Source organism: Microtus pennsylvanicus, chromosome 5, assembly GCF_037038515.1.
Source record: "Microtus pennsylvanicus isolate mMicPen1 chromosome 5, mMicPen1.hap1, whole genome shotgun sequence".
Taxonomy (NCBI): Eukaryota; Metazoa; Chordata; class Mammalia; order Rodentia; family Cricetidae; genus Microtus; species Microtus pennsylvanicus.
The window spans coordinates 22900001-22924618 of NC_134583.1; the positions used below are offsets into that span (position 1 = coordinate 22900001).

Here is a 24618-nt window from a genome sequence, read left to right on the forward strand (position 1 = left end):
CAAACCAGAGGACAGAACGAGGTGACAGTACTTACACTGATATTTAAACATTGGTGCTCAAGATTTTCTAGGCAGAAACCGAATGTGAAGGCGGCAAGCTGCTGTGGTGGACATAGCAAAGTACGCCCTGGGCATTGATGCTTTGGAAACGGAACCGGAAATGGCATGGGGCCCTCAAGAGATGGAGCCTGGTGGAGGACTGCTGGATACTGTCGTGCAGTCTTGAAGGCATTAGTGTAGCTCTCTCTAGCGAGTTCTCTTGCGAGGTTGCTATAAAAGAGTAAGCCTGGCTTTTCTGTCCCCATGGCTTCCTGTCCCCTCTTAACTGAGCTGCCACGGATGCCCCTATCATGATACGAGACAGCTGGAGGGCGGAATGTTTACCAGAGCTGAGCTGCTGCTCAGCACCGTGTTTCTGAATCTCTGAAACTGGGAGCTAAATAAACCTTTATTCTTTATACATTACAGAGCCTCTAGTATGCAGTTATAGCAATGTATAGGTAGGTTTGGTTTGGTTTTTAATCTACTGCTGGTTACTACGCAGCCCGTCAGAAGGGATTTCATAAATATTTTTGCTCCCATTTTAGTTTTTCAGGAATTGATTTTTAGATTTCTTTGTTCTATTTTCTGTGTATGAGTGTTTTGTCTGCACGTATTCCTGTGTACCACATGCAGGCCTGGTGCCCACTACGTTCGGGAAAGGGTGTTGCGTCTTCTAAACTGTAGTTGCAGTAGGCTGTGAAATGCCACGTGAGTTCTGGGAATTGAAGAGGAGCAAATGCTCTTAACATCTGAGCCATCTCTCCAGCCCTCGCACCCCACCTATTTTAAAGGCTAATTCATAATACTGTTTCTCTCTGAAAGGTCTTCAGCTTCACTTCCAAAATATCAAGGCTTATTGTTGCTTTTCCTTTTTTTTTTTTTAACACAAGGATGTAGGCCGTACCTGGTCAAAGACAGGAACTGGGATTGGCAGTGGGGTTTGTGGAAAGGGAGGAGACACATGAACCAAACTCTTATTACAGTATCGGTGCATGTCTGGAACGTTCTGCTATGCCTTTCATGGTATCTGCCTCCTGTGGTGACATTTTGTCTTTTCAATTAGACTGATAGCCCCTGCACTGAGGTCATCTTGTCTCTCCGGGGCACCTGTGTTCCATTGCATTAGAGACTCACCAAGTACCTGTTGAGTCCTGATTGACACAAACCAGGAGTGCGGGAGTAAAACACTCTATCCATTTTCAAGGCAGCAGAAGACATGAGACGCTGTCACAGAGGCCCACAAACACGGCTGCCATGTGAGGTTTACATGTATGGCTAACCTGGGAGCTATAGGCTGAGAAAGATATAATGTAACAAAATGTTCTTAACATTTATTTGCTTAGAGAAACTTGAGAAATCGAGATGCAGAAGATATTGATAGTGTCTGCTAAATTGTCTGATATTAAATATGTTGTCAAGGGAATAAATCTTTTTTGCGGCTTAGTGTAAGAAACAGCTTTTAACAAAATGCTGAAAGCAGGGAAATATGGGAGAGGATATTGATAAAAATGTCCTTTGTTAAAACACCAACTGCCATCTCCCTCATTTTAATCCTATTAAAAGACAACAGTGGGCAACAAAAATTAATAAGCCCTGATTATTTCACATTATATAATTTAATTGAAGGGTGTGCTGTTGTTCTATTTCCACAGCACTTGTGTGAGACAATTTACTAGACTGTCTCAAAGAAACTGTTAAGAAAATTATCCCTCCGCAGGACGATTTCCAATAAGTCAATTACCATACAAAAATAATATAGCGTGCCTGAGCCTGGCAGAGCCAAGGATAGCAGGAATGTGGATACCATGCCCCTCCTCCTTCGCTTCCTCCCTGTCTCCAGAAACAAACGCTACAACACATCATGCTCTTCAGGTCACGTCCAGCCATTTCTACCTTTCCCATCCCCTCCGTGACGATTGCATCCCATCTGCCAACCACTGCTTTCTGTTTACCTGGTCAAGGCTCAACCCCACCCCACCACCCCTAACTTCTGCAGCTGTCTCCTGTCTGGCCTTTCTGCTCTGAGTTTCCTCTGCTTCAATGTCACAGAGTAATCTCTCCATCAACCTGCACACGTGATATTTCCATCCTGCCAGCCCCTCAACACCTACAGCATCTGGAGGCAGGAATGCTGTCTTATATTCTTACAACTCAGCACAGATTCTGCCACAGTTGAAAAAATTTGGAACAAAAGGTGTCACGAAACCCATCTGTAATCTGGCCAGGCCTGCTCTGTGTAGTCTTGTTTCCCAAGTCTCTCCAGAGAAGCTCGCAGCTCTGAAATGTTCTGTGTCCCAAACACACGATGTGCTCTTACATTTCTGATCTTTGATGAAGCCATTTTGTATTTAAGGTTTTCTTTATTGAGAGGCTGGAGAGTGGTAGAGAACACTGGCTGCTCTTGCAGAGGGCCCGGACTTGTTCCCAGCACCCATATCAGGTGGCTCACAACAGCCTGTAACTCCACTCCCGGGGATATAATGACAGTTTTGTGGTAGATTTATTTAAAGGAAAGAACTGTTTGGGCACATTAAATAACAACTTTACTTCTGGACTTAAATGCCCAAGAAAGAGAGCAACTCAAACACACTGCCACTCAAAACCCAAGTGGTTTCTCAAGTTCCAGCAAGTGAACTAAACAAGATCAACAAAACCACACAGAGAAGGGGTGCTCATGGGAAAGAGAGGTGGTAGCAGCTCTGAGGAACACACAGACAAAATTAAAGTTTTACAGAAGAAAAGGCAAGATGCCACAATAAAAGTAAACTTTCTTCTTTTCCACGCAAAATTGTCAAGAGATTTCAAGTTGCAGGAAGACAGTAGAATTAATAAAAAATTTAGGCACTTTCTACTGACAAGAAACAAACCCAAACCTTACATGTGTGTGAGCATGTGTGTGTGTGTGTGTGTGTATGTGTGTGTGCACGCGCACACGCACGTGCATTGGAAATGGATTAGTTACCTTAAAAGGAAAGAGCTGAGGTAATGGCTCACTCAGTAAAGTGCTAGCCACACAAATTTTAGGTTCTGACCCCAGCAAGCACACAGTGGCACTGACATATTATCCCAGAACTGCGGACATGGGATCACCACTCCTGGGACACACTGGCCAGACAGCCCAGCCAAATCAGCAAGTTTCAAGTCAAGTGAGAGATGTACCTGAGAATTTCTGGGACTGGAGAGATGGGCCAGCCCTTAAAGGCTAGGCTCACACGCACCAATAGCAGAGACTTCTGGAAAGAAGCCGTGTCTGCCAAGACTCACTGACTGGTTAGAACTGGGCGACACGGAGAGGCTGGAGTGCTGCAGGCCCAGAGCCATTCTCTGTCAGCTTCTGTGTCAGAACTGACATCCGTGGCTGTACACGTAAAACCCGTTAGCAATTCAACTTAGAAGACTGCCAGCTTCCGCCCAGCCACAGGCTAAGACTGTCATCAGAGAGCACCATGGGCCATAGTTGAGATTCTCCCATCCTGCTGTACCACAGCAGGGAACAAGATCCAAGGTGTGTGTGTGCGGGGAGGGGGGAGGTGTCATCTCACACACGCTCTCTCTGTCCCTCTCTCCCCTGCATACACACACCAACTGTCACACTAAATAAAAAAGGAGAGAGTCAGGACTGCTGTCTCAGTTCTCACTGGTAGTATTAGAGTCCAGGGGGAGGAAAGGGAATAATACTGAGGCCAGAGGATTGGGCAGAGAAAGTGCAGAGGCCCTGCCATGCCTGATGTGACCTATGACCCCTGATACTAAAACACACACCTTGGGGAAGATGCAAGATGCTAATGACACACACAGCATGCACTGCACAGGATCACACATGTGCAAGGAAGTCTGACATAAAAGCTCTCATCCTCAGAACAGCTTTGCCCTTTGAGCTGCTGCCCCACCCAAGCTTCCGCCTGCTTCTTAGCTCGGAAGTGAATTTTTCTGTTTTCAATTTTCCTTTTTTTTTTTTAACAATCCTTTTTATTTTACTTATCAATCCCAGTTCCCCCTCCCTCCTCTCCTCCAACTCCCTTCACCTTCTCCCCACCTCCCCCCCAATCTGCTCCTCAGAGAGGGTAAGGCCTCCCATGGGGAGTCAACAAAGTCTGGTACATCACTTTGAGGCAGGACCCAGGTTCTCTAGGATGAGGGAATGAATCTTTTCCTAAAAACATGTCTCTGCTTCCAGTACGGCCCACCATTCCTGTCCAATTTTTTACTCCAGGACACAAGAACTTGAAGCCCTCCAGAGGTTATCAGATATCCCAGATATCAGCATTTAGAGACCTTTGAAAGAAAAGACTTATGATTCAAGAATTCTGTGTCTGAGCTTTTGAGGCTAGCCTGGTCTATACAGCTAGTTCCTGGACAACTGGGGCTGTTACACAAAGAAACTCTATAGGGGGAGGGAAGAAATCTGTATCTGATCAAAATATCATTTATCTGGATGTTGAGGAGCCCTGTCATTGATGGTCCCCTCCCCTGGATTTTCCACCACTTGTTCTTACAGTTCAGACCATAAAAGAAGTCAAAGATAATTTTAGGATTTAAAATTTTTTATTTCTCTGATATCTGTGTGAGTGTATGACACACATTCGCAAGGCCCCTGACGGCCAGAAGACACCAGAAAGGGATGTTGGATCCCCTGACACTGGGGTTACAGAAAGATGTGAACCACCCAACATGCTTGGAACAGACTTTGAGGCCTCTGTGAGAGCAGTGCACTCTTAACCACTAAGCCATCTCTCCAGCCTCAAAAAATATTTTTAAACATAAAATATATATCTTACTTATTTTTATTTTTTAAACAAAAAAAACAAACTATCTTTTTATATATCCTATACCAATCCCAGTTCCCACTTCCTCCCCCATCCACTCCTCAGAGAGGGTAAGGCTTTTGCACAAGGCCCTTCCTATTTATATCTAGGCTGAGCAAGGTATCCCTCCAAAGAGAATGGGTTCCAAAAAGCCAGTACATGCAGGAGGGATCAGTCCTAGACTGACTGTGGCCCCACAGTCTGCCCCAGCCATGCCACTGTCACTCACATTCAGAGGGGCTAGTTTGGTCCTGTGCTGGTTCCTTCCCTGTCTGACTGGACAGGGAAGTTGGTGAGTTCCCATTAGCTCAGATAGACTGTTTCAGTGAGTGTCCCCATCATGGTCTTGACTTCTTTGTTCATACTCTCACTCCTCCCACTCTTCAAATGGACTTTGGGAGCTCAGCCCAGTGCTCCACTGTGAGTCTCTGCCTCCGTTTCCACCAGTTGCTGGATGAAGATTTTATAGTGACATTTAAGTTATTCATCAATCTGACTACAGGGCAAGGCCACTTGGGACACCCTCTCCTCTGTTGCTTAGGATCTTAGCTGGGGTCAACCTTGTGGATTCCTGGGAGTTTCTCTAGAGCCAAGTTTCTTGCTAGCCCCATACTGGCTCCCTCAACCAAAATATCTCTTTCCTTGCACTCATCTCTGTCCTTCCTCCATCTCAACTATCTCATTCCTTCAAGTTCTCCTTGTCCCTCCCCCTCTCCTCTCCTCTACCCCTTCCGGCCTCCTTTCTCTCCCAACCCCAATGCTCCCAATTTTGTCAGGTAATCTCATTAACTCCCCCTTTCCAGGTGGATCTATATGTTTATTTTAAGATTCACCTTGTTACTTAGCTTTTCTAGGGTCATGGACTCATTATTCTTTGCTTTACAGCAAATATCCACTTACGAGTGAGTACATACCATGTTCGTCTTTCTTGGTCTTGGTTACCTCACTCAGGATTTTTTTTTCTAGTTCCATCCATTTACATGCAAATTTCAAGATGTCATTATTTTTTTTACCACTGAGTAGTACCCCATTGTGTAAATGTACCACATTTTCCTTATCTATTTCTTGGTTAAGGAGCATCGAGGTTGTTTCTAGGATCTGGCTAATACAAATAATGCTGCTATGAACATAATTGAACAAATGTCCTTGTATTATGACTGAGCATCCTTTGGGTATATGTCCAAGAATGGTATTGCTGGGTCCTGAGGTAGGCTGATTCTCAATTTTCTATACTAGACTAAAGCAAGAACAAAACTCAACTGGACAAACTCCAAATTCTGCATCTCCACATCTGATATCAAAGTGCTTTTCAGATCTCCAACTCCTTTCAGCTTTATTGACTTCTCTCTCTTGGGCTGGTTCCACTCTGTTAGCTGCTCTGGCATCTCCAACATAGACCTCTAAGCAGGGCACACCTGCCTGGTCTCAGCATCTTTCCTTAGTCATGAGGGAGATTCCATAACCCCTTCCTTGTATCATTGAATCTAAAGCCAGAACCACATGAGCAAAGCTGCCAACTTCTGCTGCTTGCTGGGGCATCCTCATTCAAATACATTTTTACCAACTTTCTGGTTTTCATGGTTCCTTCACTGCCTAAGCTTCACTGCCCTGGAATTCTCTGTGGGCTAGGCTTGCCTCAGACTCAGAGATCCACCAGCTTCTGTGCTGGGATTACAGGTGTGCACCATCAGTCACCGTAAGCTTTTCTTTAGTTCCTTTCACATGTTGGAAGCTTAGTTAGGTGGGATCTTGCTCTGAGGTCGCCACTCTCTTTATTACATGTAGTATCAGGCTTTTTTATTACATGTAGTATTATTTTTTATTACATGTAGTATCAGGCTTTTTTTTTTTAACCTGTCTGCACTTCATGACGCTCCTTTCCTCTTCAAACTGCACATTTTGTATTTTTCCTTGCTCAGCTTGCTCCTTTTCATTACAGATTTGCACAAGACTGGCTACAAATAACCACATGACACAGTCAACACTAGGCTGTTTTGAAATCTCCTCTGCCAGCACAATTAACCCAATATAGATAACACAAAATGGACTTGTTTTTCTCTTGGGTGAAGGAGGAGTGGACATGGGATGACTAGGAGATGAGTGTGATCAGGGTGCATGATGTAAAATTCCCAAATAATCAATAAAAAAAAATGAGGTAGGCAGATGGTGGTGGCACACACCTTAAATCCCAGCACTTGGAACACAGAGGCAAGTGGATCTCTGTGAGTATGAGGCCAACTGGTCTACAGAGGGAGTTTCAAGATAGCCAGGGCTGTTACACAGAGGAACCCTGTCTCAAAAAAACCTTAAAAAAAAGAAGAAGAAGAAGAGGAGGAGGAGGAGGAGGAGGAGGAGGAGGAGGAGGAGGAGGAGGAAGAAGAGGAAGAAGAAGAAGAAGAAGAAGAAGAAGAAGAAGAAGAAGAAGAAGAAGAAGAAGAAGAAGAAGAAGAAGAAGAAAGCGAGCTTTCCAGATGAACTATCCTCATTGCTGATCTGAAGGCGGGGAAACGTTGCTCCTTTAATGAACAGTCCCTTAGCTGATGGTGTGCTCACTGTTGGGCGGTGGTGACACTGAAGAGCTCTAAGCTGTCGGAAATGAACTGCAGATGCTGGACAGTGTGCTCAGCTCTGGCAAAGATGTCCTCAGACAAATGGCTCTTGTCTTGAGCTGTGACTGGTGTTCAGAGCAAACGTTACAATAATAAACTAACATAAATGTAGTTACTCACCATAAGCAGACCTAAAACACAAAGGCATAGAAATCCTAGTTTAAAAGTATATTAATTCCAGGAAAAAAACAGAAAAGTGTAAAAACAAAGTACACATGCATGAAGCATGGCACTGTAGCAGAGAAGACCTAGCCCTAAATACATACAAACATCTATATGCATGTACATACACTCATACATACACAAAGACATACTCAAAATCCAAAAATTGGTGAAATCAAATTGAACATGTAAAAGTTTCATTTAAAAATAAAAACAAGGAGCCGGGCGGTGGTGGCGCACGCCTTTAATCCCAGCACTCGGGAGGCAGAGGCAGGCGGATCTCTGTGAGTTCGAGACCAGCCTGGTCGACAAGAGCTAGTTCCAGGATAGGCTCCAAAACCACAGAGAAACCCTGTCTCGAAAAACCAATAAATAAATAAATAAATAAAAATAAAAATAAAAAAAATAAAAACAAGGATTGAAGGGAATTTTTTTTTAAAAAAAAGTATTAATTAGTTAATAAGATGGAAAAGAAAGGTACAATGAGAGGTATCAACTGGACAAAAAAAGGATCTTTGAAATAAAATAATACAGAAATATAGTAAAACCAATTTAAGAAAAAAGGCAAAATATGGAGGTTGGGTTGATGATCACTCAACGGTGTGTTTGCTGCGCAATCAGAAGGACCTGAGTTCAGTCCCCAGCAACACATTAAAAGCCAGACAAGCTAGCTGGGCTTGTGGCCTGAGCACTGGAGAGAAAGAAAGGATTACCCTGGACCTTGCTGGCTGGCTGGCCAGCCTAGCTGAACTGATGAGCCCAAATCTCAGTGAAAGATCCTGTCTCTAAAAAACCAAGCTAGATGGCTCCTGAGGAGCACCCTAAGGTTGTCCTCCGGCCTCCACACTCAAGCACACACATGGAGAGACAGCGAGATCTAAGAGCAGAGATGAAGACAAGAAGAGGGACCCAGATAGCCCAGAACTGTCCCGTCAGAAGGGAGGCTACACGGAGGTGAGTGACTGCGGGGTCTGAGCCCCAGAACCGTCAGGGCGGAGGGGGGACTACACTGCCTCCGTGACAGCGGCGCCTGAGCCCCAGAACCGTCAGGGCGGAGGGGGGACTACACTGCCTCCGTGACAGCGGGGCCTGAGCCCCAGAACCGTCAGGGCTGGGAGGGGGGACTACACTGCCTCCGTGACAGCGGGGCCTGAGCTCATGCGCACACTACTGCTTTACAGTGTCTGATTCCTGGCTCTTGTTCCTGTCTGGGTGTACTTACCTTGATTTCTGTACTAGAGCATAAATTCGTTGAAAAGAAGGACTCAATTTTATTCACTTAATAAACATTTATTGAGTATTAGTAAATTCTGGGCACTGTTTTAGAATGTTCTCTGCACTACAGCTACTGCAGAGATGACAAACTCCCAATCTTTAACTTTGGGAAAACGAGAGGGGGAGATGAAATAAACAAATACTACAAACATGACAAACCAGCGAACGTGATGGAGGTGGTAACTTCAGATGCTGAGCAAGCATGAAAGAGTCGATTTCCAAATCAGAGTGCAATGAACCAGGGTTGTACACAGCAGTGGTTTAAGACAGTATTTCTTGTTTAAACATTTGTGTGTCTGTGCACACACGTGGCAGTCAGAGAACAACCTGTAGAAGTCAGTTCTCTCCTTCTGCCATGTGGGTTTCAGGAATCAAACTCAGGTCAGCAGTTTGATGGCCAGCGCCTTAGCCAGCTGCTCATCACCACCTCAGACCAATAATTCAAGAACAGAGGCAAGGAAGAAGCTTGTTTATAAAAGGTCTAAATATCTAAAAAAGGTTCTTCCTTTCCGTAGTGGCATGCATGCACCTGATCTCAGAAAAATAGATGAGCTTTCTAAGTGAGACTCACAGGTTGGGTCATCTCATCTAGAAAAGTCTATTCACAACCCAGGAGAAGGATATCTAGTGCTTTATAAAAAAATAATAATAATGGAGCACCTAAAGGATTCAGGACTGCAACAAGAGGAAAAGCTCACAGAACTGAGTTGTAAAACCTACCTAGTTAAACGCTTCATTTTCCAAATGAACGAGGCAGAGCCTGAGACTTAAACTGTGCGCCCAGTTTAAGGAAATCCCAGAGGAAACCAGAAACACCCCTAAACTCAGCTTGTCCATCTCGAACCCACAAATCCTAGATAATGAGACAAAGGAAGACAAGTCCGGGAAATCCCAAGCCCCTGGATCTTCCCCAGCTTCAGAGGCTCCTAGGGCTGCGGAGGCTGCAGATGCTCAGATGTCCAAGGATACAGTGACACCTACTTGTCACTAGCAGGTTCTTTTCCTTACCGTCTCCCTTTAGCAAGTGAAAACACCTAGAAAAGAAAAGTGTAGCCTACAACAGTTTTAGTTTCTATTGTTTTCACTTTTCAGTCTACAAAATAATGGGTTAATCTTTAGAAGCAAACCATTGTTAGCAGGAGCCAATAGCTAACGTTGATTAGGTATCACCAAAGACTCCATGTATTTTTAATGTTGCTAGCACAGAGCATTTAGGAGAAAAGTTTGGTTGGTTGAAACTTCAGTTGCTAGAATGAATACAAACTCATATAGGGACTATGATTATAATGAAAATTGGACACTGTTTTCCTTAAGACCAAGTTACTGATGACTCAATTGCTGGGTCTTAAGTGAATCTACGCTATAAAAAACAAAGTGTTGCTATTTATGCTGCGCACACCTTTAATCCCAACAACAGAAAGCAGCAGATGGCAGAGCTTCGTGAGTTCAAGGCCAGTCTAGTCTACACAGTGAGCTCCAGTCTAGCCAGGGCTACATAATAAGATCCAGGCGTGCACGTGAGCGCGCACACACACACACACACACACACACACACACGGGTGTATTGCACACGTGCGTACACACACACACTTGAAGGCTGTTTATTTACTTGGAGACAGCTATAGAGCCGAGCCTAGCCTCAAATTCAGAATCCACCTGCATGCACAGAGTATAAGCATACGCTACCATAACCAGTTAGGATTTCTTGCTCTTTGCAATCTTGCTTTCATAAATTTAAATGTAATTAAAAATGATTATTTAGTAAGTCGACCTAAATTTTCTATCTTATGGATACAAATACCTCTAAAATTCGAGAACAATAGCTTTTCTTTATACATGAATCTCTCATCTATGAATTAACCTCCTTCTAGAAGTAACATCTCAAAGCTAACACAAATATCATTCTCTAGGGATATGATGTTTTATGAATAAAAAAAATCATCTTACCGGTGGTGATAAGATTACAGTAAGTGCAGAAAGCTTCACTGATCAGTTTTTAAAAAAACAAATATTAAACCTATCCAGACAGCAGAACAAGCTGACTCAGTTTCAGTGTTAAAACCCAAAGTTCCTTGTAGACGAAGGTGCAAGTGTTTGGTAGTTTATCTGCTTCTACACAAGCTACACAAAACCTAACAAATATGCCTTCTTGGTTTCTTTTTAAGATAATGGATTTTTAGGATAGGTTTCTGACTAAAAGTGAAGTAAATTTTGTCTATGATTAAGAAATTTTTCTAAAGTAGGACTGGAGAGAGGGCTTATGGGTAAGAGCATTTGCTGTTCAAACATGAAGACCTGAATCCACATACTCAGAACAGACTTAAAAGTCACTGTGGCTGTGTATGTCTGTAATCTCAGAGCTGTGGGGAGCATGCATAGAAGGATCCTGGGGTTTGCTAGTCGCCAGCCTAGGTCCAGGTTCAGTGAGAGACACTGTCTCTGGGGGATAAAGTGGAGACTCACAGGCAAGACACTGTGTCCCCCTAAGGCAGTGGTTCTCAACTGGGGGCCGAATGACCCTTTCACAGGGGCCACCTAAGACCATCAGAAAACACATTATGATTCATAACAGTAGCAAAAGTACAGTCATGAAGTAGCAACAAAAATAATTTTGTGGGGGTCACCACAACATAAGGAACTGCATCAAAAGGTTGCAGCATTAGGAAGGTTGAGAACCACTGCCCTATGGCGCACACACACACACACACACACACACACTCCCCTCATGCATGCACATAGGATACACAAAATTAATTTAAAAGTTCTTCATTGAAGTACCTCCAACATAAAATTATGAATCAGTAAGAATGAGCCATATGAAAATCACTTAAGTTGTTTAAGAGCCCTCAGCTAATATTTCATCAAATTAACTGGTATACTGGATTTATTGGACAAAAATATTCAGAGAGGAAAAAAAAGCCATGTTCACTGCAGAACTAAAAACTGGCTGGATCACCCTTAATTCCCACCATCAAAAAGAAAGAAACTGATCAGTATTGAGAAAGCAAGGGCCAACAAGATGGCTCGTAAAGGCACTTGCTACCAAACCTGACAACCTGAGTTCAATTCCAAACACCCAGCAAATTGACCTCTGACCTCCACGTATGTGCAACAGCACTCATATACCCATATACACAATTCAACTAGTTACTTAGTTTCATGTTCTAAGTAGGAAGCAAATCTAAGTTAATGTGATATTAAAAACTGATAAAATTGCTCAGTACTAGTTGTACTGACCAAAGAAACCCCATGTTGAGAGATGGTGAGAGGTACCAATTTCATGTCTTTAACCCTCTTTTTTAATAGTCTTAATGTTTTTCATTATTTTTTCATACCAACCCCAGTTCCCTCTCCCTCCTCTCCTTCTGCTACCCCCACCCCACCCCCCATCCACTCCTCGGAGAGGGTAAGGCCTCCCCTGAGAAGTCAATTAAGTCACTAAGTCCATCCCATCACCTCATTGAAGAAGGCTCAACCCCCTAACCTAGCCCCTCACCCCCACTCCTGTGTCTAAGCTGAGCAGGGTATCTCTCCATAGCGAATGGGCTCCACAAAGTCAGTTCAGTGCGGGAGCCAGCTCCTGAGAGGTCAGCCAGGGTTCCTGGATAGGGGAAAAGTCAGAAGAAACAGAAGACAGGATAGAATCGGGAGGTCTGTCTGGTCATGCCAAAGTAGCCAAACAGCCCCGTGTTTACTTCAGAACTTGCTTATATACAAAAACAGAACAAAGCACAGCACAGACAGTCAGTCAGTATCTAATCACAAGACCATCCCCGTCCTTGAGTGAGCAGCCTCCTCTCTAACACGTGCTTGCTGCTCAGAAGCAGCCTCACTTCTGTCTTGATGTTCTTGAGGTTTGGCATCAGCAGTATTCTTTCTACTAGATGAGTGTTCTTTTCTCACAGGTTAAATCAGAAGTCTCCCATAGCCCTCGAGGTTACTGGAAAAAGCAGAGCAGGCAAGCTTGAACTCAAATGACTTCTTTAAGGCAGAAATGACTCCAGGTGGAAACTGAATCACACATGGGCTCCCACAGTTCATGTACCTGGTCGTCCCACTGACAGTGGCCCCACATACTGCCCAAGAGAAGCCATTGTCACCTGCATTCAGGCGGCCTACTTAGGCCCAATGCAGGTTACCCATTTGTCAGTCTGGAGACAATGAGTGCCCACTAGCTCGGGTCAGCGGATTCTATGGGTTTCCCCAACAAGGCCTTGACCCCTTTGTTCATATCTCTGCACCTCTGGGGCCCAGGTGGTCTTTAACCCTCTTGTGCCACTTTGGAGTGAGGTTGGAACAAAAAACGGGAAATCTCTCTTCACATCTGTGCCACATCCATGGCTGTCTCGCCTGTGTGACAAAATGCCTTTCAGGTGGTGGCCGTCTCAAAATGAGGGGCTAGTGCTTCTTGGAGCTTGGTCCCCCGCGGTTCCCTGGCAGTCTGCTCGAGTTGAGGTGCCTGATTAGCCTCAACGACCTCGTTCACTTTGTTCCTGGCGATGGTTTCTTGCATTGACGCTGCTATCCTTTCTTCTGTTCTACTTTTCTCTTGACAAAAACTTAATCTATTCAAGGAACCAGGAAACATTTCCAACGGCTCCTTGAATACAGAGGAACTGATGCATCAGTTTCCTCCCTTGATTCAGGCCATTAATGTTATGATTAAGACTCTGGCTCACTCTCTGAAGGAATTTACAGATACCCTAGAACAGAAAGAGCTCATGATAGGAGATTTGGTAGAAGATGGGCAAATAATAAAGGAAAATTTATGGAATGGCATGAGTTACCATTTATGGAGAGGCTAGCCAGAATGAGAAACCCCTGGTGCATTTTAGATAGGAAAGAAAGGCAAGATATTCTTGATAACATGAAGCCAGCCATTCAATATTGGAACAAACCCTGGGGGTGGAATCCTGAAGAATGGTGTTTGGGTTACCTTGGTTACCTTGAGGGCAGATATGATTTAGGGCCATGAGAAAGCACAGTTAGTTAGTGGTGTGAGACGAATTTCAAAGAACAGCTCTGCCCACCTGGCCCTGACCACAAGACTGGCTGAGAATAATCAATTGTCTGTAATCATTTTTCTATGGAAACTTTTATGTCTGCCAACTTCCTTCTGTAATCTCTTAAAAGTGATGCTTGAATTTTAGTAAAGTTGCAGCAGATTCAAATCTCATTAGAGTTGTGTCTGTCTGTCATTCGCCGAATCCTGGGTTCTCCTAAGCCTTCACCCCTGTTCTCTCTCGGTCTTCGATCTCCAAGAGAGTCAGTCCGCGGCACATCAGTTCGTGAGAAATGTCACAAAGCGGTCACAAACCTCTAAGAGCTGCTCTTTCTGCCCTGCATCTCACTTTGCATTTCTTGGGAAAGATGCCTGAATCTCTGGAGATAGCTAAAATGGAAAGAGTGGGGTTGGAAGCTAGTCTGCGGAGGATTGTCCTGACAGAATTTTCCAGAGTGACTTGAAGCCAGATAAGCATACAGGACCAAGAATAAGCATGATTCTGCCATATGCAAAAAAGTTTGCTTTGGCTAGATTTAGTGGAAACAACAGTAGGTCTCACTTATTTCCTGTGTATCGGTTACTAATTAAGGTTTCATATTTATCAGTGTATGAACAGAACTGAGGTAAAACCTACGGAAGTTGATGGCAGTTACTAGTAAAGTGAATCAGGCCACCTCAACTCCCCAAACCACCATGATCATTGGATAAAATCTGCTATTTGGTTTTCACTGACTTTAAGCCTTCTTTAATGCATAGCAACACATTTACCTTTAAAGGAGTTCTGGGCCGGGCGATGGTGGCGCACGCCTTTAATCCCAGTACTCAGGAGGCAGGTGGATCTCCGTGAGTTCGAGGCCAGCCTGGTCTACAGGAGCTAGCTCCAGGACAGGAACCAATAACTACAGGCAGGTGAATATCTGTGAGTTCGAGGCCAGCCTGGTCTACAAGAGCTAGCTCCAGGACAGGCACCAATAACTACAGAGAAACCCTGTCTCGGGAAAAAAAAAAAGTTCTGGATATGAAATACTATTAGAGATCTTTCATGCTTTTCCAGGCCTAACTAAACATCCCAGGATAAACGGTGGCACAGCCAGAATCGGAGCCCAGGTCATGCAACCTGCAGAGGTCAGCGTTCTGCACAGAGAGGAATGAGAGTCCTCAGCAAGCTGGGGTCCGCGGACGCTCGGCACAGTCTGCCAGCCCTAAATCGCAAAGCAATCTTCTTTTTTTTTTAATTTATTTATTTATTAAGGATTTCTGCCTCCTCCCCGCAACCGCCTCCCATTTCCCTCCCCCTCCCCCGAAGCAATCTTCTATACCTGCCTTTAAGTATGTCCATGCGATCTCCGCTCACACCAAGGGCACAAAGAACGGGTTCTGATCATTGGGGGGGGGGGGGGGAGAGGAAAGATTGTCTCGCCCCAGGAAATGCTGATTAGCCAAACACCTTTGTAATGGATTTAGCCGCAAGCTACGTCGGGAAGCTGCGGTGCTTGCAACCCCCGCAGTTTGAGCAGCCCGCGGCCTACCGCGACCGCCCCTGCCCCGCAGCATGCTGGGAAACGTAGTTCCAGCCGGGCCCAGCGCTGGTTAGTCCTCAGACAACCACGCCCCCAGCACCGGTCCGCCCACGTCCGGTTACGAACCAGGTCCCGCCTCCAAGCCCATCAGCTCGCCAATGCCGCCCTCTGCCGGCCTTCCCCTAGCCGCCCAACTGTGAGCCGCTTCCGGGTACCCCGGAAGTGAACATCTGTCTTCCGGATTATGAGTCCGGACGTCCGCACGTGGTTGCCGGTTCTTTGGCTGCAGCCGTAGTGGAGTTACTTTGTGCGGCTGCCCCAAAGCAAGGAACCCGAACGCCGCAGTGACAGCCATGGAGAGCCAGAGCGTGGAGGAGCTGCTGGCTAAGGCGGAGCGGGAGGAGGCGGAGAAGCTGCAGCGCATCACGGTGCACAAGGACCTGGAGCTGGAGTTCGACCTGGGCAACTTGCTGGCTTCGGACCGCAACCCCCCGACGGTGCTGCGCCAGGCCGGGCCCTCGCCGGAGGCCGAGCTGCGATCCCTGGCGCGGGACAACACGCAGCTGCTCATCAACCAGCTGTGGCAGCTGCCGACCGAGCGCGTGGAGGAGGCGGTGGTCGCGCGCTTGCCCGAGCCGCTCACGCGCCTGCCCCGCGAGAAGCCGCTGCCCCGGCCGCGGCCGCTCACCCGCTGGCAGCAGTTCGCCCGCCTGAAGGGTATCCGTCCCAAGAAGAAGACCAACCTCGTGTGGGACGAGGTGAGTGGCCAGTGGCGCCGCCGCTGGGGCTATAAGCGCGCCCGGGACGACACCAAGGAATGGCTGATCGAGGTGCCTGGGGGCGCCGACCCCATGGAAGACCAGTTCGCCAAGAGGATTCAGGCCAAGAAGGAACGCGTGGCGAAGAACGAGCTGAACCGGCTGCGGAACCTGGCCCGAGCTCATAAGATGCAGATGCCCAGCTCAGCCGGCCTGCACCCGACGGGACACCAGAGCAAGGAGGAGCTGGGCCGCGCCATGCAAGTGGCCAAGGTCTCCACCGCTTCGGTGGGGCGCTTCCAGGAGCGCCTCCCCAAGGAGAAGGCTCCCCGGGGCACCGGCAAGAAGAGGAAGTTTCAGCCCCTCTTTGGAGACTTTGCAGCCGAGAAAAAGAACCAGTTGGAGCTCCTCCGGGTCATGAACAGCAAGAAGCCTCAGCTGGACGTGACGAGGGCCACCAACAAGCAGATGAGGGAAGAGGACCAAGAAGAGGCTGCCAAGAGGAGGAAAATGGGCCAGAAGGGCAGGAGAAAGGGGGGCCGGCAGGGACCCCCGGGCAAGAGAAACGGCGGACCGCCGGGCCAGGGAGAGAAGAGGAAAGGCGGCCTGGGAGGCCGGAAGCCTTCCAGGCCTTCTGCTTTCGGTGGCAAGAAGAAAGGAGCACCGCATCAAGGTGGGAAGAGGAAGAAGTAGTAGGCTCCCCGCTGGACCTGCTGTGCCAAGCTACGACTGTCTGTACTGAGGGTTAAGTTGTGCACGGTGCAGGCGGTGGCCCCTGCCCTCGTCGAGCTTGAGATTGAAGGGGCGGGTTTACCTCCCCTCAGGGGAGTCAGTGCTGGACTGAGAATTAATGCTTTTCCCACGACGGAGACGCTGGCTGGAAATGAAGGGCGTGTTTTGAGATCAGGAGAATTAGTGAAATGATGTGGAGTAAGTTAACAGCCTGCTTTTTTATCTTGACTTTGGATACTGGATAAGAATTGATCAGATTTCTGGGGCATAGTAGATTGGTTCCAACATTTTTGTATTATTTTTGTAACAAAGCTTGTATATTTATCAAAGCAAGGAGAGTGGGGGAGCCGAGTCTACCTGCGGTCTGCAAGTGTAAAGGTTACTTAATAAAAGTATGTCGCTACCTGGTGTCACTTTTAACTTTGTCAGTAGAAGTTGTCCGTGAAGCCAGTGGCTTGGGTACCCATAAAGAGTGTGCTTGAAAAATCACAAAGTAGTTACAGTGGTTACAGGAAGGCCGCTTGTGTCAAGAAAACACAAGCGTTCTTTTGGCACTAACTATAGTATTAAGAGTACAACTGATGTTAAGGTGGGGCATTTGACTAAATGAGCACAGTGCTTAAAATGGTAAACTGGAACCACACTCAAGAATGGTAATTAACCTTGTTACTCCAGGAAATACTTGTCATTCTGTTTATAACCAGTGGCTTGTTTATTGCTGTCCTATGTGGGTTTTTATTATCAACCTTTTTTTTTAATATTTGTTTTTTATGTATGCAGTGCACTGTCTTACATGTATGCCTACCTGCCAGAAGAGGGCACCAGATCTCTATAGTTCATGTAGTTGCTGGGAACTGAACCCAGAACCTCGAAAGAGCAACCTCTGAGCCGCTCCTCCAGCCCCCTCAATGTCTTATTTTGATCTTAATAAACTTATATTTGCATAAATATCTCCTGAAAGTTATTACTAGCAAACTCAGGGTGGACAGAGGGGTGCTTTCTGTAGAGCAAGCTGCCACCCCGCTATGAACTGTCAGTGGTAGCAGACTTGGGAGTTGGGCTGTAGGGTACTTTAGTGTTCCGTGTTTATAAGGTTACTACTAGAAACTGCAAGGAAAGCTCAAATCGCTTCATAATAATGAAAGTACTCGTTACTAGGTTTGGATAATGTTCTAATTAAGCTCACTGGACTTCGCCATCCTCGGTGAGCCCCTCCATGGGGGCCTGGCAGATGGGCACTCCTGAGCACTGCCAGTTTATGGTTCTAAGTGCCCGCGAGGCTAAAGGTGCAGCAAGAACTTTATCAAGACCAAAACTGTTCACAGAGACCGGAACTTTGAAGGACTTGCTTTGAGGATTTTGATTGGTTGGAGGTTTTTTTGCTGGTTTTTTGTTTTCTAGTGAGACACAGCTCTGGTTTTAAAGTGTACACAGGTCCTGGTGAGTCTTATATTTGAGTCAGCTGGCAACTGGGGTAGTTGTCTTCTTTCTGACGCCTGGAAAATGGGTTAAAGTTGGATCAGGTGACCCTGCAGAGCGAATTAGGGGATGTTTTCCTCTTGGCCAGGATTGGCTAGTGGTGGGGGTGGAGCAGCCGGAGGACAAGGAGACTTGCCATGGCCGCAGCTGCGCGCGCTCGGGTGACGCACCTGCTGAGGCTCCTGCAGGGCACAGCGTGAGTACAGGCTGCAGCAAGCATGCCACCGTGCTTGGCAACCCCTGTGCCAGCCCGGCCCGCAGGCAGGCGGAACCCGAATACTTGCAGAATGCAGGAACGCGGTACCACGGTGTGCACTGGGCTGCGCAGGGCCTGAAACCATGGTAGGCCAGGATGGTACGGTGTGGCATAGTCAGCCTTAAAGAAATATTCCCCAGAGAAGGCAGCCTGGTCCCACACAGTGTGACAGGCAGTGTAGAACTTGGCCTTGGGGTTAAGACAATATATCAAAGCAACACGTGTACGGGGTCTGTGTGCAGAAACTGCTCTTTTCTGAGACAGGCTGCTTAGGAATCTGTGAGAGTTTAGACCCCTGATTCTTACCCCTTGCCGATGAGTTGTAAAAGGGGAAAGACCACCAAGTAGTTACCCTCCCTAACCTGATCCCTTCCAGAAGGGCTGAGCGCATGTGTAAATGCATGTGCACGCCTCAGCGTCAGCTAGGGAGGCAGAAGTCTGAGCTGACCAGAGGCAGGGAAAGGACTGGGACCGGAGAGGAATTCTGGCAGAGGGAAGAGCCACACCAGAGACGGAGCTGGAGTGCAGAGCCGAAATGTAGAGTCAGCCTGCCTTACTAGGGGCCAGAGAGGCCTGAGATGTGAATGGGAAAACAGCTGGTGCTTACGAGGTTGCATACGCTGCCCATAACTATTGGTAGCAGTAAAAGCTCTTCATGGTAACTCTGGCATACTGATTATTATCCCTAGCATAAGAAAACCATGAAAATAATGAGCGCAAATGGCACGGCCGTGGGTTAACTTTGGCTATGCAGTCCGGTAGTAAAATGGTAAACCGTGCTCTATGAGCAACTGGAAGCCGCTAAGCATGCATGCCTCACTCTGAAACATTAGCTTCTCAAAATGCCTGGTGACAAAATAACTCCATGGCCAGATAAATGTGGGGAGCCACTTACTGCGTTGGCATCTGTGTTGGTGTGTAAAGCCCTCTGAGGAGGCCTGCAAGAGGGATACATGCATCCTTTTGTGCTAAGCTTGTGCATTCATACTTCAAGAAAAACAAACACCATATCCGTTAGAACCAGAGTCACCCAGAACATGTCTGGACCCACCGCGTGCAAAGGGAAGATGGAGTGAATGCCGTTCCGTGAGCACTCCGGTACCAGTGCAGGGAAGGGAGGCGTGGACTGAGGTTTACGTATATGGGTGTCTTGCCTGCCTGTCTGTCTGTGCATCGCTTCTGTGCCTGGAGAGGATAAAAGAGGTCATTGACCCCCCTACAACTGAAGTTACGGAGGGTTGTGAGCCGCCTTTGTAGGTTCTGGGAATCAAACCCAAGACTTCTGGAAGAGCAGCCAGTGCTCTTGGGCACCGGGCCATCTCTCGGCCCCCTGGAAGCAGTTTTTGTAAGGAGGGAAGCACTGTCAGTCCATCAGGTCAGAAAGAAAGGCTTCCTCTCTGGGGCCTCAGAAGACTACCCCAGAACTGACAGGAGAGCCTCTTATCTAGAAGAAAGGGGCGGGAGGAAGGGGGGTTCCCAGCAGGGACATAACTAGGGCAAAGTTCATGATGTGGGAGGAACCGAGGTAGTGAAGTGAGGAGAGAGGAGAGATTGTTACTTTTTCAGGAGCTAAATCCCGGAGATAGTGCAAGATGTGGAGCCGGTGGGCTGGGCTGGGTCTGCACTTCATTCTCCATGGAAGCAGTTGTAAAGGGTGAGGTCACTGGGAACCCCACCACCACCACCACCACACTGGGTAATGGAGCTAACACAGGTGCAGCCGAGAAGGCAGTTTGGAAACCAGTAAACATGGGAATGAGAAATGACGGTGGAAGCGGACGGTGGCACAGCCTGAGAGTAAGTGGAGAAATAGCTGGGGCCTTGGTATGCGAGACTGTATATAAAGGTTAGGGGCGAAAGAAGGGTCAGGTGGCTGAAGGCAGCCCAGGAGCAAACAGAATGTGTAAGGGGTGGGCAGAGTGAGAAACGGGCAGAAGTGGCAGTCCAGGAGAGCAGGGAATCTTGGAACCCAAAGAAAGTGCTAGCTGCCCACTGGGGTCCTCTGGAGAGCTGGACTCGCTCTTAACTGATGAGCCGGCTCTCCGCAGCTCCATTTACACCTATACCCTATATGAGGATCCTGGACAGTTGACTGAGGGACCGCTGGCGATCCCTTCCAGTGCAGCCACATTGAATACATCTCTGCTTTTGACTCTCTTGACTCCTTAATTGGCCTTTTGAGGACAAGTGACTGAGCCTAGTTAAGATGGCCAGAGCTCAGGCTCCAGCCTGGGCTTGATTTCAGGGACCAAGGAGTGCGCTGGACGTAAAGACACAGCCTGCCAATGTAGGCCAGGGAGAATCAAAGGGTGAGCAAGTATGGGGGTTTCAGACATGAATCTCTTAATAGGCGAGGAAGGATAGTGAGCAGGGAGCTGAGGACCTCAACACAGGTGGGCATCCTCAGAAGGCTAGAGAGGCCCAAGAGGCCCAAGTGGGACCTCCGCTAGGGGTTACAAGTGGGTTAATTAGTCTTAGAACTTAAAATAGCACCAAGAGTAGGGTCAGGCAGCCATGTCCCCAGCGTTGATTTCGGGTGTCTTTCCTTGGCTTCTCTTGTCCAAGGAAAGCTTAATGAGGGGCAGTTTCTGCAAAGAAAGCTAGCTGGGCCTGGCAGACTGTCCCCTGCAGGAGGCAGGTGGCCACTAGGTGGCAGCCTTGCTTTATAATTTGTGTTGACCTCGGGAAGTCGGGAGATCCTGAGAGCCATTGGAGTAACCACCCTTTTCCTTCCTTTACCTTTTCCCTCCTTGGGTGTTTTAAATCCAGATTTGAATTTTGGCGCGGCGGGGAGGAGGCTATGAAGTGTTTGCCGACACCCCGCTATGGCAAGGTTCTCTGAGTCATAAAAGAGAAACAAATGAATAGGAGAAACTGAAGCCAGAAGGAGGAACTGTCCTAGAAATAGCGGCTGTGGAAGAGAAGGAGGAGAAGTCTCCAGAAAAGAGACCGTGGACAGTGCTTGGGTGAAGGGCTTCAGGAAGGAGAATGTGCTGGGCGTGTGTCCTGTAAAGACAGGAGGAGGTCAAAGAGAATGGGAGGGGGGAGTGGTCTGAGAGCTTCTGGGAGCTCAAGAGCAGAGCCAGTTGAAGGATAACTAAATACCTTAGAGACGTAGAAAGTTCCCAGGGTTACGAGCTGAGTGGGAAGAGGCACGTGATTCAGTCAAAGTCCTGGCTGGAACCTCATGAATCCAGGGCCCCATCAGCGTGTGCCCTTGGCATCCTTCTCAGAGCTGCCTGCAGGTTTTGGCTCGGCATCACTTGAATAAGCACCCTCATGGAAAGGATTGTTTCGGTGCTGACATGACGTTGACGTTGGTGCTGTCTTGAGTTTGACATTCCTGCTGCTTTCTGATCCATACTCTGCCAGCTGCGACCCATTTAGTCCCAGGACTAGAATGTACTTTAAGAGTCGGTTCCCTGTTTCTATTGATATTTTCCTTTTTTCTTTCCCTAGATGCCAGTGCCCAGCACATTCTCACACTTACTCCCAAGGTAATGCATTTTGAGTTACTCCATCAGCTTCGGTTTGTTTCCTACCCCTAGCATGGACCAAGTGCAGGAAGGGGAAACCAAGGCAGGCGGGAGGTAGGTTGATGAAAGTAGCTTCCCTCGCCGTGAGGCTGGCAATGCATAGCCCCGAGAGCGCCAGGTTAAGCTGAGCGCAGGACATGCCGCACTATTTATGCTTTCAATTTAACACACAGTATTTTTCCAAACTGAAAACACACTTAGGATACTTGAAGAATGTTTGGGTTTTTCAAAAAGAAGGCTTTTGGGTTAAAAGACAGCTCTAACAAGTAAGGTGATTGCTAGAAGAAAAACATCTTGCCCATATCCATTTTTAAAATAATCTATTTCTTAATAAGTAAAAGTAATGGAAAAGATTTCACCTCCCTCCACCTTAGTCCTTGCCAGACTGCGTTGTAGCTTCAGCCTGTCCCCAGGATGTCACATGCATTATTGACACAGGAACTGATTTTATCCTTGGCAGGAGGTTAGCTCTAGAGAGGCAAGGAGAGAGGGCAGGCCATGCAGAGGGCACAGCATGCCTGAGGAGTAAGGGAGAGTGAGTTACCAAGGCCTTTCCCTGCTTCGTGAGAGGTTCCCTCGGGGCAGATGGAGCCTCTAGCCACCAGCCGTGAGTGGAACCAGCCTTAAAGTCCTTGGGAAAACAGGCAGAATTTGTTTTCTACTGTTTTGACCTAATTTTTTTTCTTTTCTTTTTTTGGTTTTTTTCGAGACAGGGTTTCTCTGTGGTTTTGGAGCCTGTCCTGGAACTAGCTCTTATAGACCAGGCTGGTCTCAAACTCACAGAGATCCGCCTGCCTCTGCCTCCCGAGTGCTGGGATTAAAGGCATGCACCACCATTGCCCGGCAAATTTTTTTATTTTATTTATTTATTTATTTTGGCTTTTTTTTTCTGCTTGGAAAATGACTAAGAAAGAGAAAACTCCAAAGAAACACTAGTAGCAAGAGTGTCTACAGAGCCTTAGAGAAGTTTGGGTTTTGGTAGGATGATGCCTTTGCCCTCAAGGAATGATGCGGTCCTGTGGTCATTGTCTAGTCATGGCCTCTTTAACAAAACAAAACAAACTTTCCTTTATCTTATGGCTGACCTGAGTGGATTATATGTAGATTAAAAGGAAAGATGAGGGTCGGGGAGACAGCTCAGCGGGTGAGGACATTTAACCATGTCAACCTGGTGACCTGAGTCTGATCCCCAGAATTTGTGTGAACATGGGTCTGACCTCCACAGGCATACTGTGGTACACGCGGTCATCATGCACACACAACAACAGTAACTTTTTTAAATAGGAAATTCACTGATAGCCCCTTATTGCCCCAACAGAACAACTAGCTTTATTTAGAAATTTGAAGGACCAATTTTTAGTACTTTACATTTGTAAATATTGATCTACATTTGATGTACAACCATGAAATGCCAGAAAGGTGTGCTTTTAGGTGGAATTTCAGGAAGATGTTTATGTTCACTGCTGGATTTTATTATCAGAAAACAATTGCGTAGGTTTAGTTTTTGATGCCTGCTCTGACGGTTCTCTCTCTGTGCTTCCAGCCCCCGGCCTCTCGCCTTCTGGAAAAACAACAGACTATGCGTTTGAGGTAGGTTTATCAATTCATTCTCTCTTTTATGAATGGCCTGAAAGGAGACTACAGGGTTTGCCTACACGCTAGAGTGTCGTTTAAAATCTGCCGGAAACTGGTGCTCGACAGTCTCAGCTGAGCAGGTGCCCACAGTGCAGCAATGTGAAGATAGTGGACTATCGTCTGGAGACAGGAATAATGATTAAAACGCCACCTTTTATATAGCTCTTCAGATATTACAAACCCCCAGTTCACAGACTCTCCAAATTCTATGTGCCCAGTGTCTGAAAATTTGCCTCAGGCCTTAATTAACAAAAGAAGTTATCTTTTGGAAGAAGAATAAAGAAACAACTAATTCTGGTGCAATTTGACACACTAATTCCATAATTGCTTTAATTGTTTGTTTAACTCCCTGCCCCTCCTAGTTTAGGAGCAATAAATTAGACGGTCACCCCAGGCACACCTGAAGGGCTAGCCTCTGACAGCCCAGCCACACCTGAAGGGCCAGCCTCTGACAGCCCAGCCACACCTGAAGGGCTAGCCTCCACTCACCCCACATGATTACTGATGCTTGAAAAATGTGTGGTGGTTTCTGGATCATTTGAGAGTGACAGAGACCTGGGTGACCCTCTTGGATTGTTTAAATCCCCATTTTAAAGAGTTAGTAACCATTTTTTAAAAGGAAAGAAAGCAGCCTGAACATACCATGAATCAGACACCCCGTAACTGTGTTTTGTTCTGTTTTAATTGAAAAGTAGGGGCCGGGCGGTGGTGGCGCACGCCTTTAATCCCAGTACGCGGGAGGCAGAGGCAGGCGGATCTCTGTGAGTTCGAGGCCAGCCTGGTCTACAAGAGCTAGTCCAGGAC

The 24618-nt window shown here is 46.9% G+C and overlaps 2 protein-coding genes across 4 annotated transcripts in view; both read left to right on the forward strand.

Moving 5' to 3' along the window:
- Positions 1 to 15659: 15659 nt before the first annotated feature.
- Positions 15660 to 17316, forward strand: Rrs1 (regulator of ribosome synthesis 1). Its single transcript, XM_075971338.1, has one exon. It carries the CDS (start codon positions 15772 to 15774, stop codon positions 16867 to 16869), a length of 1098 nt encoding a protein of 365 aa, XP_075827453.1. The 5' UTR covers positions 15660 to 15771; the 3' UTR covers positions 16870 to 17316.
- Positions 17317 to 18498: 1182 nt separating this feature from the next.
- Positions 18499 to 24618, forward strand: part of Adhfe1 (alcohol dehydrogenase iron containing 1) — a 31774-nt gene continuing 25654 nt past the window's right edge. The window contains exons 1-3 of one of the 3 annotated variants that reach the window (XM_075971341.1): positions 18499 to 18583; positions 22103 to 22233; positions 23723 to 23769. Coding sequence is in view for 1 of the 3 variants with exons in the window: in XM_075971339.1 (XP_075827454.1) it covers positions 18525 to 18583; positions 22103 to 22140; positions 23723 to 23769 (144 nt within the window). In the remaining 2 variants the exon portion in view is untranslated. Of the gene's footprint in view, positions 20441 to 22102; positions 22234 to 23722; positions 23770 to 24618 lie in introns of all 3 variants that reach the window. The other 2 variants (XM_075971339.1, XM_075971340.1) reach the window with 2 other exon arrangements.